Consider the following 20,753-nt stretch of genomic DNA (forward strand, 5'->3'; position numbering starts at 1 on the left):
CTGAATTAGTGAGTCACTGGGGGCAAAAGTGTAATTAGCAAATTTCCATGTCAAATTTAAGGATGTAATAGAGACATGATTAATTGATAATATAGGCCAAGAAACAAGTGAAGAAGAAGAAGATGAACAAAACTAGCCGCCAATTTTCCAACGCGTCCAAAGGCCGACAATATTTAGTGTCTTCCATTACATTCCTTAGCCTTTTTTTTTTTTTTTTTTTTTTTTAATTTATTTCAAATTTTCTTAATTTCTAAACTATTATTTTATGCTTTATATCTTCTTTATTTGAATCTTGTTTTTTTTTTTATATACTAAGCGTTCTGGTAACCAGTTTGCACATTTTAACTTTGAAGCCAGAATAGTTTTTTTCTAAAGGTTCTACCCATTCGATTGAGCTAACGTATTACGCTTAGGTGATACTATCCGATTTATTCAATTCACGTATCGTTTATCACATCATAATTCGTGACTACATAACAATTTGACAAAATACCTAAATATTATGACTCAAAATCAACACAATTATTCATTGAATAATTTACTTTTGTTGGGTATTTTGCCTTTAAGTCATACCATCAAGCAACTAACGTGGAATCTTGATAATTATATATATATATATATATATATATATATATATATATATATATATATATATATTAACAAGTTGACATAACAAAGGGCCCAATAATTTCATAATTTTCCAATATATGAAAAGTATGTGATTAGGATTATTCATGAAAGATATCTTTTTTTGTGGAATTTGACTTGGTCTTCAACCACTTATAAATTATTGCAGACCAATTATTAAGAGACAAATCACATCTTTGATTTTATTTATTAAAAAAGAGAGCCAAACTAGCCTTATAGGAAAGCATCTCCCTCCAAAAAAGTTTCTTGTTTCAATAGAGACTGATTCCGACCGATCGGAACCCGGGTTTTCAAATTACGATGATTCCGGTCAAGAAATTTACGATTTTTAGATAATGTATACATTCGAATTTCAAAAATTCCGATTTTCAGTTTTGTTTTGAATCAGAATTATAATACAGTAGAACCTCGATAAATTAATACCCGATAAATTAATAACCTCGTTTAGATAATAGATTTTTCCGGTCCCGATTCGGGGACAACGTGCTAAATTAATAATTCGCTAAATTTATAAGATAATACACATTCGAAAATTTTAAGAAGCCCCATATAATATATAAATTAATAATGCATATATTCTTAAATTACATGGTACAATACATATGTTACATATCTATGAAGGCTTAATACAATATTATTTTAATTGTCGTTTGTTTTTTGTTGATGTTCACATTACCATCAATCTCTTCCCTGACTTTTCTTAACATGGTTGGAACTTTCGATATAGTTTTCTCATAACTCAACAAAAAAATGTTCTATGACATTGATTCTTCAAGAGCTTCCGTTCGTGAAACGGGCTCTATAGTGCATTGAACTAATGGTACAATGAATAATATACACGTAAAAAAATTAAAAAAATATGTATTTAATGAAAATAATAATAAAAATAATTTCATAAATTAATAAATTATTGATTAATGTATAAATTTATAATTATTAATTCATTGATAAGTTAATATTTCACTAAATTAATTTAATTTTGATGGTCCCAACTTTATTAATTTATAAATGTTTAACTGTATATGATATCCAATTTCCAGCTCGGGCGCGCGCGCACACACACAAAAACACTTATAAATCAATATATTACGTAGTTTATACTATACGTGAATATATATATATATATATATATATATATATATATATATATATATATATATATATATATATATAAATTTATTTGCGCCGATCCGAAAAATTTCAATTTTGGAGCAAATCTTTTGAATCCAATTTCCAAAATTCTGTTTTTCAATATATTTTTTTTTCATTTGTTTCGGAATAAAATTGAAATTAGCTTCTACGTCTGAAAATTTTGAAATCGTTCAAAAATTAATTCCGATCCGGCCCAATTGGTTCAATTTCAACAGCTACGTTTCACACTCGTATAAAATTTCAAAAATTATTTTGGAAACAATTAATATCTTATGTTGTTCCATGTAATAATATATAGTTTATCAATGAATATAATTAATCCAAATATTTTATTTTTTTTGAATTGTTGAAATTTAATGAACCATATGGGCTCTCTATATAAATGGGTGCAATTGACTGGGCTGTAATGGATAGTGAAACACTGAGTGGACTGGGCTGTAGACTTTGTGTGGAATTCGGATAAATTGCATCAGAGAATAATATTTTTGAATTTTTTTAATTGTGAAATCTTTTTTTTTTTAATTCCAATATTCCAACAAAGAATCATAAGTTTTTTTAATTGTAGTGAAAAATCATAAAAATACATGATATTTTTTATATTATAAAGATAACTTTTGATGATAAAAGAAAAAAAAAATCAACTTTCTATATTATATCATAATCGTCTTATTCTTTTGGGCAAATTACGGTCAACTCCATGTGGTAAGGTCAAATTACGAGAAAAAAAACCCTCATGTTTGGGTAATTACAACTACCCCTTCAACTATGTATTTTCTTACCAAAAACTCCTCCTCCTGTGGTAACTTTGACACTGTACGGATCGGATGGACGCGTAAGACAATACATAGTTTAAGGGATGGACTCATTTAACCGTTAACTTTTTTGAATAACTATTTTTACCCTAGACGACATAGTGAGTAAATTACATTTTCCTCCGTTGAGATTATGTTTAATTACATAGGGACCCCTCGTACTTTAATAATATTACAAAGACCTCCTTAAAAGTACTTGATAAGCAATCTTAATCATGTTTTTTTTTTGTCTCTCTAATGTATTAACACGTGCTTTGCAAAAGCAATAAAATATCAAACAAAATGATATTTTGAGCAATTTGCAAGTTGCAAAAAGAATCCACATAAAGAAAATAAACTTTTTTGGGAAAGTGCTCCCCCCCCCCCCCCCCAATTTAAGGTGGAATCTGAAAGATTTTGAAAGAGAAAGGGTTAGGGAATAATATTACACACACAGACATATTTATATATATTACACCATTATGAGCATGGATTAATTAGTAAAAAATCAAGAAGCATTTTTCTTCCATACTCAAAGTGCCTGTTATATAATTTTAATGAGAATATAATGTATTTTCTTTAATTAACAAGAGAACCGGCAACCACTTTAATTAATTATGTGTGACGAGGTCGATCAGAAATATTTTGTGAAATTAAATTGGTTATAAGGTTATCTGCATATCTATCTATACTTAACTGAAGAATCTAGTCAACCAAATATCTATCAACAAGATCCCAACTCCATGCAAGAACAACAGATAAAAAAAAGTGACACTGACAGAAAATTAAAATATATAACAACCAATAAAAATGAATATTATTTACAGTACACCTATGTGGATGATGATAAGGATTACTATATATATATATATTATTTGGATATGATCTTTAACATTGAAGAATAATTTTGAAATATACACTAAAATTAAAGTTTTTATTTCATCTCTATCTTCAAAATATTTAGGTTGCTAGCTATCTATATAATGTTTTCGACATTAATTAAGTAATTAATTAATTATATATTAATTGGCCGATATTGGGTGCTAAATACCTAACACGCAAGTGCACGTATCGCAAACAAGTAGTAAAGTAGACTCGTGAGAGTCGGATGTCGATCCCACAGGGAATACGTAAATTATTTAATCCTAAGTACCAAATCCTAACAATTGTGATTTTTATCCAGCCTACGCAAGGTTGTCAAATTAATTAACTAATAAAATTAAAATAATTAAGAAAACAAGTAATCACGAGAAAAATCAATAATAAACGGATCTAGGATTTTATCTTCCCCCTATGCAATAATTCTCACCCAATTAATCTCCTATTATGCAAGTTACGATTCCCGATTATTAACCCAAGACACGAAATTATTCATAACCAGCTGTCGCTGCGCTATAAACCTATTATTCATAAAAGATTCACTATATGTCTATGCAAACCTAGTATAAATAAAGCATTAAATAACAAGTCTCGTAAACGGCTACCTAAGGTATTATCTGTATGTCTACGATAATACATGCAATCAACACACGCATTCGGTGAAAAACTACTCGAAGGCTCTTCTATCCCTGTTCTAATTATTAAAACGATCTGTCAATCAATTCTAACAATAACAAATAGCAACATAAGTTAGCTACGCTCATGCACTAAATAAGATCAAGATAGAAGAAATAATCGAAGAATTAAACTTGCATAAAAGTAGAAAAATAGGTTCGAATTACCACATAGGGTTCCAATAAAATCCTAGAATAAAAACTTAGCTACTCATGTTCATAACGAAAAGCATAATAAAAATACGAAAATTCATAAAAATCAGAAAAGAAAAGGAAAAAGGAAAACTAGGATGAAGAGTCGTCAAGTCTTCGTCTTCGTTCTCTTGCTCCTTGATTGCGTGTAGAAAAGATAAAAAACTAAAAACTAATAATAACGATAAAAGGTAAAAGATTCAAGATAGGTCTAATTGTGTGCTTGTGGCCTTTAAATAGGGTGCAAAAGTCTAATAGGGCGGGTTTCCTTGTATAATTGAGTTCCCTTCACTGCGCCATCACGTCCACTCACACGGCCGTGTGAGATTTTGAACTAAAATCCGCACGGCCGTGCGGTCTTTTAATTCTTCAGAAATCTGCTTTTTTCACTTTTGGCCCACTTTTTCTCTGAATTTGCAGTTTTCACCCCAAAAGTTGTCAATTCTTCAATTTGCACCTAAAATACAAATAATAACCAAATTAAGCACCAATTATCGTAAAAACACACCAAAAGCTCCAATTAAAAGGTATAATTAAGTGTATAAGTATACACTTAACACACCCCCAAACTTGAACTTTTGCTTGTCCTCAAGTAAAATCAAATCAAGAACACAAACCAAAACCATGCATCTCATTACATAGATCGATGGGTCAACTTAGCGTTTTCAGAATTTGCAATTATGATGACAATTCATAGGTATTCGCAAGCTTAACATTCAACGGCACTTAGTCACTCACTATTACCAAAAACCACAAATCATACAATTGCTTCAAGTATCCAATATTTGCAAGTTAAAGATAGAAAGAATTTATACTTACATGCATATATTTGACTCCAAATACTCACCAAATTATTTTACTCAACTAATATTGAACAATAAGCTATTGGGATCATTGGGACTTTGTGGCTTTCAATTGTTAGGCTCTTTGGTCCGAGGTAGGTAATATGGGTATATGTGGCTAATTTTCTTGAATTGAGGTGATTACGCCAAAATTTGAAAGATAGGCGTTTGAAACAATGAATTCACCTCTAGGGACTTAAATAAACTCAATTCTCCAAAATTCACACGTCAACACTTTTGCCTTGAGGCAATGGATCGAGTTTTCAACACAACTCAACAACTAGTCCTTATTTCTCCCTTCTAATCTATTCTTCTTCTTTTTTTTTTTTTTTTTTTTTTTTCTTTTTCTTTTTCGAATCGAAGGATTTAGATATATATATATATATGAAGATGCACATATATATCTATCCTTTTTCTTTTTCTCTTTTTTTTTTTTTTTTTTTTTTTTTATTTTTTTTTTATTTTTTTTTATTTTTTATTTATTTATTTTTTTTTTTTAGAAGAAGAAGAAAGATCTAATAAAACATTTCGACCGAACTCCAAGGGATAATTATTCAAAAATCTCCACTTTTCCACCTTCTACATATTAGCTAAAAGAAAGAACACCTTTTTTCTCCGAGGCTCAAATCAAGGTTCTAAGGATAAAAATTTAAAGGTAGGCTTGAAAGGCTCAAACGGTTCAAAGAAGGCCCAAATCATATCCCAAATCACTCATTACCCAACACTTCGTTTCATAAATGTCCTAAGGTGAGATTTAAAACCGAACAAAGCATGATTGAGCACAAATAAATTCCAAATTTAAAATGCAAAACATTCAACCAAAGCAAAGCACAAGGTGTGATTCCTAGCAATAATTCACTTCTACGTTCCGTTGAATCGAAAGCTAGACAAATACATACTCCTTATCAACATAAAACAAGTAGTTTCATCATCAAACATTGACCATCTACCATCATCGTAATTCATCGATGCATCGAACAATTTTTTTTTTTTTTTTTTTTTTTTTTGTAATAAAAACGAAAATAATAAAACGACAACTAAAACAAAAACTAAAGCATGCAAAATAAATAAAAAAAAAATAAAACACACATAAAGCGCACATAAACGAAAACAAGTGATTAACCACCCCCAAACTTAAAATTCACATTGCCCTCAATGTGATTTGCCCGGAGTTTAAGGATAGAAAACACCTGTTTTTAAGCGTCCGGACCATCGTCGGGTTGCGCTCCAACTCCACCATGTGCAAGAGCATCACCATCATCTTCCTCATCCGAAAGCTCGGGTACCGGTTCAAGGATCGGTGCGGGCAAAGGAGCCGGTTCGGTGCACTCGGGATTGCCGCACGCCAGATGTCGCACAATGGCTTGAAGCATCTTTCCCGACCACCGTTGGAGGGATTCGATCGTGCTCACCTTGTGCTCTACCGTTGCAAGCCGATTTCTCGTGATCACCAACTCTCGCTCCATTCTTCTTTGGAATCGTCGGTCCGAACTTGTGCTTGGACCCGCGGGTGGAGCGATTGGTTGGTTCTCGACGGGTTGCTCGCCATCTTGGATGGGTGCCTTGTATTGCCGGGCCGCAAGGTCATTCATCGGGTTCCGAATTGATGTGAAAATGTCCGTCGGTTTGGTTGGGACCTTCGCCTTCTTGCACAAGCCGGTAATGAGGCAAGGGAAATAAAACCCCTTGGAGTTGTTGACCATGGAGGTCCAAAATCGGCCGGATATGATGACGCCAATGTTGATCGGGGTGCCCTTGAGGATGTAGTATGCCAAAGCACACCGTTCGGGGTCCACGCGAGTCCACGAGCGGGTGGGGATGAGGTTGGCACATATGAACGTGAGGCACGCCTTGCCGACTTGGTTGATGCATTTCCACTCTAACTCGTACTTTTCTTCGGTAGATAGTTCGGACCAAATGGGGGGTCCATCGCACAACACCTCGGCGATGTGATCTCGTGTGACTGCAAGTTGCAGTTGCCCCCAATTTAATGGTGTCATGTGTCGGAGGTGATAGAAGGAATTGATGTCGTAGGCATTCCACTCGACCCTCTTGCCTCGAACAGTGCTCACGGTCCGCTCCTCTGTGAGGTGGATATGGTTGTTGGCGTAGAACTCGCGGACCAATGATAGGTTGATTGAACCCTCCGGTTCCAATAGTGCTTGCCACCCTCGTCGTAGGAATTCTTGATGTAACGGGGCAAATTGTGGAAGGGTGATTTCGTAGGCACGCTCCGTCACTAGTTTCTTCCCCTTTTGCTTCTCGAAGCGAGCACTAGCGCATTCGACACAAAAAGCGTCGTCGTCGGGAGTCGGAATTTGGTCGGTTTTCTTGCCCTTCCCCTTGCCCTTTGAAGTGCTTTCGCCTTTGGAAGTGCCCTCTCCGTCACGTCCTTGTTTCCCCATGACTTGAGAATGTGTGTAGAAGGGATTAGGAGTGGATTGGTGTGCAAAAATTCCCCCAAACTTGACTCGGGCAATTCGTCGAACACCTTGTGGGCGTTCTTGGTGGAATGGGTTTTTGGAGAAATTTGTACCCTTCTTGAAGCCTCCCTGCGCAAATTAACAACAAATCACCAAGATTTAGTAGTATGTGTGTATAGTTTGTGGAATTTCGGTGAAAATTGCCAAAGAAAATCGAAAATTTTGAAAAGAGGGGTTAGGGTTCGAAGTGGGAGAGAAAGAGGGGTTGGATTTGTGAAAATTGGGGTTTGGAAAAACCCTTTTAATCTGCCCTGTTTTTCCCTTTCGGACGGCCGTGCGGAATTTTAGCCTAAAATCAGCACGGCCGTGCCAAACTGTCAAATTGTACAGTGGCTTATTTTTCTTTCGGACGGCCGTGCGGGATTTTGTGAAGAAATCCGCACGGCCGCACCAATTGGCCAATTTGTCCAGTAGCATCGTCCGCTTCTCGGACGGCCGTGCGAGATGCCAGGTCTTTTTTCGCAAGGCCGTGTGACAAGTTGCAAGAATTGCATTTAAGGCCCTGAAAAATAAAAACTTCTTATTAGTGCCCCTGAAACTTTTTTTTTTTTTTTTTTTTTTTTTTTTTTGAAAAATAAAATAAAAGCAAAACTAAAAATTTAAAATAACATAAAATAAATAAAAAAAAAAACGAAAGCTCGGGTTGCCTCCCGAGAAGCGCTAAGTTTACAGTCTTCAGCCGGACTTTGTCTGCTTCTTTGTTCAAGCTAACGTGACCGAAGTCACTTGGCCATTGAATTCCTCTCCCCGATGACGCTCGTTTGATTTTTTAGGTGGCCACATCCTCCTTGCACGTTCATCACCGTTAGCACCCCAACTCTTTTGACTATCTCTCGGAGGAGTTGAAATTGAGTTCGCACAACAAACGTGCTCCTTCCGATTCCCTTTTCCGTTGTCATCTCCTGCACTCAACGATGCTTTCCCATGGTCCAAAATTGAAACATCAAAATTTTCATGATTTGTAAAATCCATAAGCTCAATAGTAAAACACTCATTATTCTCACATGGATTTTTATTAGCACAAAAAACATTAAATTTGATCGTTTCATCATGCACCGTCATTGTAAGATCACCACTCGCACAATCAATTAGAGTTTTTGAAGTGGCTAAAAACGGTCTCCCTAAAATAAGAGGTATCTCCCTATCTTCATCAATATCGAGTACAATAAAATCAACCGGGAAGATAAATTTGTTCACCTTTACTAGCACATTCTCTAAAATACCTTTTGGGTATACCAAAGACCTATCGGCTAATTGAAGAGTTATAGCCGTAGGTTCAATCTCACCTAACCCAAGATTTTTATAAGTGGAATAAGGCATGAGATTAATGCTAGCACCTAAATCAAGGAGCGATCTAAAATTTTTACCTCCTATAGTACAAGGGATAGTGAACTTACCTGGATCGCCGAGTTTTTGTGGAAGGGGTCGTGTAAGAATTGCACTACATTGTTCCGTGAGTTGGATCATCTCGTTTCCTTGCAATTTCTTTCTCTTTGTCACGAGATCCTTGAGGAACTTCACCCACTTTGGCATCTTTTGAAGGGCTTCAATAAACGGAATATTTATTTGGATTTCCTTCAGCTTGTCCAAAAATCTCTGATAATCGGCATCGAGCTTCTTCTTTATAAGCTTCTGAGGATATGGAATTGGCGGGGTTCGTGATTTCACTGGAGATGATAGTGGTTCTTCGTGAGTCGCTTCTTTTTCTCCAATCACGCTCGGCTCCTCGATCACCGTGTTTTGCTTCTCTTTTCGTGGGGCTTCCTCCAATTGTCTCCCATTCCTTAAACTCACAGCGTTGCACTGCTCGACGTTGTTCTTCCTAGGATCTTCAGTATTTGACGGCAGTGCTCCCGATGGCCTCGCGGTTAGCTGGGTTGCAAGTTGACCCATCTGTGTCTCCAAATTTCGGATGGAGGCTTGGGTGGTTGTCATGAATTGCGCCAAGATATTTGCGAGATCTCCACCTTGAGGTTGAGCTTGAGGCGAATTTTGAAATCCGGGCGCTGGTCGTGAATAATTAGGCGGTTGGCCTTGAGGGGGTGCTTGCCTTTGTCCCTGCTGATTTCCTCCCCACCCAAAATTAGGGTGATCCTTCCATCCCGGATTATACGTGTTGGAGTACGGGTTTCTGTGTTGTCGGTTGGCGTCATGCACATAATTTATCGACTCCGTTTCATCTACGCCTTGATCGGGAGCTTGGACTGCATGGACTTGCTGCGTCTGCAAAGCCGCTACCTGCTTCGATAGCTTCTCCAATTGAGCCGTGATTGCAGTGACTCCGTCTAACTCCAAAATTCCTCCCGTCTTGACTGCTCCGCTATTCGACCGGTCCGATGCCCTCATGTATTTGTTCCTAGCGATTCGTTCCAAGAGCTCGTATGCTTCGTCGTAGGTCAAACTCATGAACATACCTCCAGCTGCCGAATCAAGCACGGTTCTCGAGTTGTCTTGCAATCCATCGTAAAATATTTGCAATTGGCGCCACTCTTGAAGTCCGTGATTCGGGCACCTCCTTACTAGCTGCTTGAACCGCTCCCACGTCTCGAATAGTGCTTCACCGGCTTCTTGAATGAAATTTTGAATTTCTCTCCGGATTCGCTCAGTTTTTGTTGGGGAGTTGTATGTGTTCATGAAAAGTTGCGCTAGCTGGGCCCAAGACGAGATGGAGTGCGGTGCGCGAGTTTGCAACCATTCTCGGGCTGCTCCTTGTAGGGAATGCTTGAACAGGCGGAGTTGCAGTGCTTCGGGTGTTACTCCGTTCATCTTGTGCGAATCGCACGTTTCGAGAAAGTTGACCAAGTGAAGATGTGGATCTTCATGAGCCAATCCGCTGAAAAGACCATTGTTTTGGAGCATCGTGAGGAGTCCCGCTCGAATCTCGAAATTGTTGGCTTCAATGGGGGGCTGCTGGATGCTTGATTGGAACCCATTGAGTGTCGGAACGGTGTACTCGTGCAAGGCTCGTTGGCGAGGCGGTGGATTGATCAGCTGGCGTTGGTTTTGCTCGTTGACGATTTCTCTCACCCCATTCGGTGGACGCCTTTGGTCACCCTCCCCACGATTAGTCTCTTCTTCCATCGTTGCGGGAGTGTTTTGAGCTAACCGTTGATTTCTCCTAGCTTGTCTGAACGTTCGCTCAATTTCAGGATCGAGAGGTAGAAAGCTCGTATCGTGTCCTCTTCGCATAAAAAGTACCTAAAACAAAATAAAATAAAAAAAAATAATTAAGTAAAATAAAAAAAATTGGCTGAAGTAAGAAAAATTGCTTAAATTTAATATTAGGATAAATAAATAATTTAGCCGTATTCCCCGGCAACGGCGCCAAAAACTTATTGGGTGCTAAATACCTAACACGCAAGTGCACGTATCGCAAACAAGTAGTAAAGTAGACTCGTGAGAGTCGGATGTCGATCCCACAGGGAATACGTAAATTATTTAATCCTAAGTACCAAATCCTAACAATTGTGATTTTTATCCAGCCTACGCAAGGTTGTCAAATTAATTAACTAATAAAATTAAAATAATTAAGAAAACAAGTAATCACGAGAAAAATCAATAATAAACGGATCTAGGATTTTATCTTCCCCCTATGCAATAATTCTCACCCAATTAATCTCCTATTATGCAAGTTACGATTCCCGATTATTAACCCAAGACACGAAATTATTCATAACCAGCTGTCGCTGCGCTATAAACCTATTATTCATAAAAGATTCACTATATGTCTATGCAAACCTAGTATAAATAAAGCATTAAATAACAAGTCTCGTAAACGGCTACCTAAGGTATTATCTGTATGTCTACGATAATACATGCAATCAACACACGCATTCGGTGAAAAACTACTCGAAGGCTCTTCTATCCCTGTTCTAATTATTAAAACGATCTGTCAATCAATTCTAACAATAACAAATAGCAACATAAGTTAGCTACGCTCATGCACTAAATAAGATCAAGATAGAAGAAATAATCGAAGAATTAAACTTGCATAAAAGTAGAAAAATAGGTTCGAATTACCACATAGGGTTCCAATAAAATCCTAGAATAAAAACTTAGCTACTCATGTTCATAACGAAAAGCATAATAAAAATACGAAAATTCATAAAAATCAGAAAAGAAAAGGAAAAAGGAAAACTAGGATGAAGAGTCGTCAAGTCTTCGTCTTCGTTCTCTTGCTCCTTGATTGCGTGTAGAAAAGATAAAAAACTAAAAACTAATAATAACGATAAAAGGTAAAAGATTCAAGATAGGTCTAATTGTGTGCTTGTGGCCTTTAAATAGGGTGCAAAAGTCTAATAGGGCGGGTTTCCTTGTATAATTGAGTTCCCTTCACTGCGCCATCACGTCCACTCACACGGCCGTGTGAGATTTTGAACTAAAATCCGCACGGCCGTGCGGTCTTTTAATTCTTCAGAAATCTGCTTTTTTCACTTTTGGCCCACTTTTTCTCTGAATTTGCAGTTTTCACCCCAAAAGTTGTCAATTCTTCAATTTGCACCTAAAATACAAATAATAACCAAATTAAGCACCAATTATCGTAAAAACACACCAAAAGCTCCAATTAAAAGGTATAATTAAGTGTATAAGTATACACTTAACAGCCGATTAAACAGAAAAGTGCGGTTGATCGATTACTAGCTATAAATATAGATAGATATGGCCTTCGAATTTGTCAAGATATTGGAAATTAAAGAACATGTATATAATAATTTCGTTTAGTTCATCAACGTTATAACTTAATGGCATTTGCATTGGATTGCTCTCATTTCGTCGGGAAATTTACGTACAAAATTTGGCGTTCTTTGTCATCGAACACTAATTATCAAAGAAATATTCTTTTCAAGATCATGCAATTCACATCAATGATGATGCTGCAAAAAAGAAATATCTTATGTTCCCTTATGACTTGATAAAAGTAAAAAAAAAAAAAAAATTACAAAGCTTTTCGGTCCCGAACGCGTGATAAGTTATGCATAATCATTGATATATTGTATTTTTGGAATGTTCGGAAATTAAATAAAAATATATTTAGGGAGAAAAAAAAATGGTTTCTCAAATGTTATGCATTTTTTTAGATTTGTATCGTATGTCACGTTTATGATTAGCCGTTTAGGAAATAAAACAAGCGAGGTTGTACCGAAAATAGGGTTTCGTTCTTATCCCCATTTATAGAATCGCACATCCGTATCTATCTATAGAAACTATAAACGGCACGAGATATATCGAAACCAGGTCACGATTTACCGGTGCGAAAAAAGAAAAAAAAACTTTTTCGAGCACGAAAATTAAGCAGCTAGTAATTCTGGATAAATACAGATAACTTTTTTTTTGGACCCACTAATAATGAATGACTATAGATGAATATTTCACGTTGGTTTTAACCTGTTGAGAAGCAAAAATGATGACATGGATTAAAAAAAATAATAATAATAAAATAAAATAAAGTAAGCCTGTCTACAAGCTGTGCTTTTTATTACCAGCTGGATTTTTAATCTTATCTACTACACATTTTATTACATGGCAAATTAGGGCAAAAACCACGCTGTTTGTTACTGACAAAAATTACCAAAATAACCACCCCCACCCTTACTATAAATAAAGCATCTATTCATGCTACATTTTTCATTGCAAATTTACTTTTATACAAAAAACTTTTTTTTTTAAATATCGATAGGGAAAGATGGGATCGAACTCGATATGGACGAGCAAGCAAAATAAGATATTCGAGGATGCATTGGCGGAGTACTGTAAAGATTCACCGGAGTGGTGGCAGAAGGTGGCTAGGGCTGTCGGCAAGACGGTGGAGGATGTGAAATGTCACTATCAGAAGCTCGTTGAAGATATCGAATGCATCGAATCGGGAAAAGTGCCCCTGCCTAATTATAGACCTTATAAGGAAAATCGCAAAGAAAAAAAAATCATCGATGATCAAGAACAAAGGTATATATATATACATATAGCCAAAATAAATATAAAAATAAATGGACTTAATTATTTCCTCTCCAAATTAAATTAATTTGCCAATCTCCCTTTATTACATATTTTGTGCATGGATATATATATATATATATATATATATATATATATATATATATATATATATATATATATATATATATATATATATATATATATATATATATATATATATATATATATATATATAGTCTGAAATAATCTTCCATATTTGTTGACAGGATGAAGTATCTGAAGCTCCAATGAAGGAAGTATCAAGAATAGCCACCTTGGATCGAATGCATGGAATCTCGAGTTTCGATTTTTTCTTTTTAATAATTATTTTATAACAAAAGTGGAACAAGTACTCTAGCTTAATTATTTATGTTTTAATCTCATTTTTGTCCTTTATATTTCTAATTAATGAAGTTTAAATTTTATTAGTTATATGCTCCTGCACATGAACCAAATATTTGGATTTATTAACGGTACTGCTAGAAAAAAATCGCGATTTAGCGGCGGATTTTCCGTTTAGATGGATTTGTCGATCTCTAAAATGCAATACTCTTTTAGATAACATGTTTTATGAAATTAAAAGTTAAAAGGGTTCCGTTTAATTTTTTTTATTACCGATAATTGGTCGAATATTTCCGACGATTCATAAAAAAAAAAAAAAAAAAACTACTAAAATTAATGTTTTAAGGTTTCATGAAGTTTTGCTTTTATTTCTGTTAAATAGTGCAGAAATTTATGAAAGCAAAATTGACTTACCTTTTATTTTCCTTTTTTGGTAGATTTCAATTTTAATGTTATTTGAATCTCAGATTTTGTATTACTAAGCAAAATTGGCCAGAAATTGTAAAAATCCCCAATTGTTAGTCACCACAGCCCTAATTTTGAAATTATTGGTCAAAGTTTGAATTCAACCCCTCGATCTTTAATATTTTAGAGTTGACTTTGGCAAAATAAAAATATATATATATACATAATAGGTCACAAATCGTCCCAACTCCTTGATTAATTTTGTAACTTTGACTAAATAGCAGAATTAAATTTGTATGATTATTAAAAGGGGCTTGATAGATGCAGAAGGGTTTTCAATAGATCGTATATTAATTTGCAATATAATTTAACAAATTCTCTCATTTTCAATCTTGCAACACGGGAAACCTTATATGCGATTCCGGGTTCCGTGTTAAACAACCCGAAATTTAAAGAAAAAGAAGAGATTTTTTTTTTTTTTTTTTTGTTGAAAGAGTTTGAGATAAAGTAAGGTCTTGAAATACGAAAAAATAATAAATATTAAAATAATTCTATGACCTATCTTTTTTCTCTGCAAATATTATTTCACTTATTATAATTAATTTTGTGTTAATAAAATTTGAAATATTCTTTAATATAATCACAAACAATTCCCAAACAAAAAATTAATAATAATATTCTTACCCTACAACATTTTGTTCCCTTATCCTGCTAACCAATAACAAGGGTTTTTCCTTCTTCAAAGTAGTGATATACTTTTCATTTGTATCTATACTACTTATATCTTCACCATTAGGCAAGCTCCAATCAAAATAATGCAATAAAGACCCCACAAGTATTTGAATATTTTTAAAAGCAACGGTCGAACCGGGGCACATTCTCAATCCCGTTCCGAAAGGCAAATATTCGAAATGTGTTCCTCGATGACCTATTTTTGACTCCAAAAACCTCTCGGGTTTGAAAATCGGAGCATCCTCCCAATAACTAGGGTCTCGTGCAATCCCCCATGCATTCACCAATACCATACTATTTTTCGGGATTGTGTAGTTATTCACTTTGCATGCCTCCGTTGCGCGATGAGGCACTAAAAGTGGGGCCGGCACGTGAAGTCGTAACGTCTCCTTGATGCATGCCTGGAAATAATTGCAATTGTTAGATAGTAGCGATTCGTTCAATTCGTCGCCTTTGAAAGCCTGCGATATTTCGTCGCGGACTTTGGACAACATCTCGGGATTTTTAATCAATTCTACCATCAACCACACCGATGTTATAGTCGTAGTGTCTGTAGCACCAATCAATATTTCCTGCAAATCATGTAAAATTAATTATTAATTAGACAACTTTAACGTTCCGTTTTTAGCACTATAATATGCTCGAGTTTATTGCATTTAATTAGTACCCTTGTGTTATATCAAATTGCTAAAATACTTCCCGTATTAATATTATTAGCAAAACCCCCTTACAATGCATTTTTTTTGCAGATAACTCCCTAAATCTAGTGTTTTCGGGCGCATTTTGGGAATCGTTTTTGAACCATTGGATATTATTTTGCTAATACATCAATACCACAGGGAGGTTTTTAGCCATTTGAAAAAAATGTAGGGGTGCTGAATGCAATTAATAAACAAGTATATGTTTGTATAGTTTGAGATCGAAAAGGAAAAGAATCTAACCATCAAAGCGTTGCCAATTTGATCGTCGGAAAACGTGGTATCAGACAGGACAGTGTCCAAGAAATCTCGGTTCGAACTCGGGTTTTCACGCCCGAAAGATCTTCTTTCTTGAATTATATCTCCCCAAGTAAGTTTTATTTTCCGACAAATATCTTTCGCCTTCCCTTTACTCCAAAAATCCACCCCCTTCAAAATCGGCAAGAAATCGACCAATCCGGGAGCCGTAGTACCTTCAATAACCTCGTTTACTATATCCATCATCACCTCATAATTATCACCTTTCGCCGCCCCCCCATTAATAACAAATAGGTCCCTCGAAGTTAAAACGCTCGATATCATATTCGCCAAGGTGGCAAACATAAGGTCCTCGAGATTTACGACTTCGCCATCCTTACCTCTCAAATGATCCAAAATTTCCTTAGCCTTCGTCTTTCTCATCCAGGCGCTGGACTCCACAACCCTGGATGAGAAAACGCAATGCTGGCAGATCGATCGTAAAAGTTTCCATGATTTTCCGCAATCGGGCGAAAGTACGATCGACGAACCGATCGTACCTTGAAGGTAGTGATAGACAGCTGGCAAATGCCGCCCGGAGAATATTCCATCGTGGGTTCTACAAAATTCCTTTGCGTAATCGGGCGACGAAGCCACTACCATGAGTTGGTTTCCGAGCTTGAACGACATTAACGGGCCGTAGATTCGGGCTAGGTCATTCATAGCCACGTGGGGTTTGTGCATTAATTGCGAAAGGTAGCTCAAAACTTGCCATTGATTAGGGCCCGGCGGAAGCTGTTTTCGGTGCATTCGAAAAAACGAATGCGTTACGAGAAGGGAAAAAGGTAGCAAAAGAAGCAAAGTGGCTAAAAACATTTTAATTTTTTTTAATTTTTTGGTGTTTATTAATGAGTATTTTCTGTTAATTAGGACATGATCAGAAGCTGCAGAGGATTTATAACAGTTACATATGATCAAGTTGAATGAATATTGTTGTCATGTTGTATAAATTAATGATGGATCAACATGCAAGAATTTTTGAAGTGGCCCCACTTGTTGGGAAATAATATATAGTCAACTCTTCCACCGAATATTTTAAATACATATATACGACGTCGTTTAATTTTGAAAGTTGAATCTTCTCGTTCGGTTACTGCTATAAGGTTCTACTGACTAAATAGAAGGGGCTAATAACATGTCCGGCTGGTAGATTCACACTTTTTCAAATCCGCTATTAAAATCAAAATCCGCTATTAAATGCTACTATTTCATTAAATTAGTAGCACCCCTCCCCTGAGATTAATTTAATAGGGGTGATTAAAAAGGAAAACGATAATTTTATCATTAAAATCATGTTGTATTATTTTAAATTAAATGGTTTTATAGACAATTCATATATAATAACTAAATGTAACAAATTTAATAGAAAATCTAATTTAAAAAACCGAACATGCTAATAACTAAATAATTAATTAGTCATTATGTAATAATCTAATCTCATCTAATCCAATGTAATCCAATATAGGTAACCAAGCCAGTGTACTACTTAGATAAAGAATATTTCCACGGTTCTATTATTATAATGTGATTAATTATATTCTTGTTTAATAATTAAGTCAACATTAATTTTTGTAATTGGATGTGCTTGTGAATGCATTTGCATTAATGTCAAGCTTTTAATTAAATTAAAATGGGTAAATTACGACCACCCCTGATTTATGGATAAATTACGAGAAAAAAATTCCTCTTCTTTGGGTAATTATAGCCACCACTCCTTTTAAACAATGTTAATATATTCTCTCGGTTCCGACTTAATCACTTAATGACAAAGTTATGTGATCCGAGTTTGGGTTGGCATCAGACATCATGTATAGGGGCAGGGGCCACCCCCAGTCTCTTACTCCGCCACCGCCACTATGGTAAAGACGATTCAAACCATATCATACAGTTTGGATAAATATGTATAATGTATGTAAATAATAATAATAATAATAATAATAATAATAATAATAATAATAATAATAATAATAATAATAATAATAATAATAATAATAATAATAAATTTGGACTCCCTTAATACTATTCTCCCGGTCTTCGGTCAGCAATCATCACATGAGGCAGATCATCAAAAGAAAATAAAAAATATATTTTTAAAAACCATATATTTGCTAACATGTGCAGATTTACTAATATTATCCCCATTTTATTGAAAAAAGAAAACAAATTATTATTATTCCGAAAAACTGACTCATATTTTTCCTGTTTTGGTTGACCGGAGACTGTTAATATACTCATTCTTTTTCCTTTTTTTTTTTATTATTTTTTTTTTTTTTCTTTTTTCAGAGGAAAAATGGGAAGAAAAATAAGTAAAAAAATTGACCTCAACAGTCAAGCTAACCTTTCTAGACCACAACTCTTCAAATTCCAAGATTTAATTCACGAAACAAAGTATTCCCACTATCCCTAATTAATTGTCGTTTTAAATTTTATATAAGTATTAAGAATTTTAATAGATGTATCTTGATTTTATTAAAAAAAAAACATGAAAAAAACTAAACTAACCTTCATTTTTTTAATGATGCGACAAAAGAGCGTTAATACTTAGAGTTAAATTAATAAAATTAGAAAAAAAAAACAATGCATTTAAAGCAGTATTAGGATTAAAGTGATAAATAATACAGAACAAATTTAAAAAAAAAATACAATTATTATAGAATAGGAGTGATTAACCACAACAAATGTTTAATGAACTGATACAAATCAATATGTTGATTTCCACTAGACTTATTCGGAAATCACCATTTTTTTAATTAATTATAACAATATAAATTCGAAAATAGAACTTATTAAATATCCAAAGAATTTTATTTTTTAAAATCATCACTCCCTCAACTTTGGAACCAAAAGCAATGGCTTTTCCTTCTTAAGAGTCGTTAAATACGTCTCGCTCATGTCAATCGAAATCGGGTCGTCGCCATTAGGCAAGCTCCAATCGAAGTAATGCAACAAAGACCCGACGAGCATTTGAATATTCTTGAAAGCAACGGCCGAACCGGGGCACATTCTCAATCCCGTCCCGAATGGCAAGTATTCGAAATGCGTTCCTCTATAACCGATGTTCGAATCCAAGAACCTCTCGGGTTTGAAAATCGTAGCGTCCTCCCAATACTTCGGGTCCCGTGCGATTCCCCATGAATTCACCAACACCATACTATTTTTCGGGATTGTGTAGTTATTCACTTTGCATGTCTCAATCGCGCGATGAGGCACCAAGAGTGGGGCCGGCACGTGAAGTCGTAACGTTTCTTTAATACACGCCTGGAAATAATTGCAATTATTAGATAATAGTGATTCGTTTAGTTCATCGCCTTCGACTGCTTGCGCAATTTCTTCGCGGACTTTGGACAACATTTCTGGATTTTTAATCAACTCTACGATCAACCACACGGTTGTTATAGTCGTCGAATCGGTAGCACCAATCAATAATTCCTGCATGCATGTAAATATAAATATGTAAGATTATAGAAAACCTCAAATCAAAAACAAGATTATCTTTTTTTTAACTCAGATCAGGACTCGAACCCTAGACCTCTCTGCTATAATAATAATAATAGAGGCTACGTACCAAGAATTAAGTGTGATATATAGTTTGAGTTCGAAAAAAAAAGGGTACTAACCATCAATGAAATGGCAATTTGATCTTCAGAAAATGTACCGTCCGATAAGACGATATCCAAGAAATCTTGCGACGTTTTTGAACTAGGGTTTTGATCATTTTTCGTCGATGCTCTTCTTTCTTGAATAATGCCACCCCAAGTAAGTTTGATTTTCCGGTACATATCCATTGCCTTTCCGTTGCTCCAAAAGTCTACCCCTTTCAAAATCGGCAAGAAATCGACCAAACCGAAAGTCGTGGTCTTTTCGATAACCTCGTTCACCAACGACATCATCTCCTTGTAATCTTCTTTCCCTTCTCCTTCGATATGGAACAAGTTTTTTGCGGTTAAAGCACTCGAGATAATATTTGCTAGTGTAGCAAACATCAAATCTTCAAGATTTACGACTTGACCTAATTGCTTCGTCCGTAAATGATTCACCGTGTCCATCACTTTAGCCTTTCTAATCCATGCGTTCGTTTCCATAGCCCGAGACGAAAACACGCAACTTTGACCGATCGTACGTAGAAGTTTCCACGCTTTACCACACTCGGGCGACAATACGATAGAAGAATCGATTGTCCCCGGAAGAATGTGATAAACGGAAGGCAAATGCCTTCCGGAGAATATTCTATCGTGGGTCCGGCAAAATTCCTTTGCGGTCTCGGGCGAAGACGCAACGACCATCAGCTGGTCGCCGAGCTGAAACGACATCAACGGGCCGTAAGCCTTGGCTAGGGTTTGGAGCGCGATGTGCGGTTTGTATATTAATTGGGAAAGATAACTCATAACATGGAATTGATTAGGGCCCGGTGGAAGCTGTCGGGCCCCGAAGAGGAAATGCTTGAGGAAAAGAACGACAACGGGCACGAAAAGGAAATAGGCGAATTCCATTATCGAAAAAAAAATGAAGGGTGTATTATATTTTTTTTCAGAATTACTTAAATGAATATAATGAATCAAGAAAAAAAATAATTGAATTTTATTTGCTATTACACAGCTTTAAGGAAAACTTAAAACTATGTATATATCAAATTAAAGCTTATGGT

General features: G+C 35.3%; 3 protein-coding genes across 4 annotated transcripts; 1 reads left to right on the plus strand and 2 right to left on the minus strand.

Moving 5' to 3' along the window:
- Positions 1-13,258: 13,258 nt before the first annotated feature.
- LOC105966367 (protein RADIALIS-like 4) lies at positions 13,259-14,066 on the plus strand. Of its 2 annotated transcripts, none has more exons than XM_088815636.1 (2): positions 13,259-13,604; positions 13,832-14,066. In XM_088815636.1, the coding sequence occupies exons 1-2, from the start codon at positions 13,345-13,347 to the stop codon at positions 13,839-13,841; spliced, it is 270 nt and encodes an 89-aa protein (XP_088671762.1). In that variant the 5' UTR covers positions 13,259-13,344; the 3' UTR covers positions 13,842-14,066. The 2 variants fall into 2 exon arrangements, with proteins under 2 accessions (XP_088671762.1, XP_088671761.1); XM_088815635.1 differs by having other exon boundaries at positions 13,266-13,604; positions 13,862-14,066.
- Positions 14,067-15,006: 940 nt separating this feature from the next.
- LOC105966376 (putative (S)-N-methylcoclaurine 3'-hydroxylase isozyme 2) lies at positions 15,007-16,956 on the minus strand. The gene is made up of 2 exons (XM_012990939.2): positions 16,055-16,956; positions 15,007-15,685 (listed from the first exon to the last, which is right to left on the minus strand). The coding sequence occupies exons 1-2, from the start codon at positions 16,922-16,924 to the stop codon at positions 15,062-15,064; spliced, it is 1,494 nt and encodes a 497-aa protein (XP_012846393.2). The 5' UTR covers positions 16,925-16,956; the 3' UTR covers positions 15,007-15,061.
- Positions 16,957-18,737: 1,781 nt separating this feature from the next.
- Positions 18,738-20,753, minus strand: LOC105966385 (littorine mutase/monooxygenase). The gene is made up of 2 exons (XM_012990947.2): positions 19,726-20,753; positions 18,738-19,537 (listed from the first exon to the last, which is right to left on the minus strand). The coding sequence occupies exons 1-2, from the start codon at positions 20,596-20,598 to the stop codon at positions 18,929-18,931; spliced, it is 1,482 nt and encodes a 493-aa protein (XP_012846401.2). The 5' UTR covers positions 20,599-20,753; the 3' UTR covers positions 18,738-18,928.

The sequence above is a fragment of the Erythranthe guttata genome, chromosome 3 (assembly GCF_056151865.1).
Source record: "Erythranthe guttata isolate IM_541 chromosome 3, IM_541, whole genome shotgun sequence".
Lineage (NCBI taxonomy): Eukaryota > Viridiplantae > Streptophyta > Magnoliopsida > Lamiales > Phrymaceae > Erythranthe > Erythranthe guttata.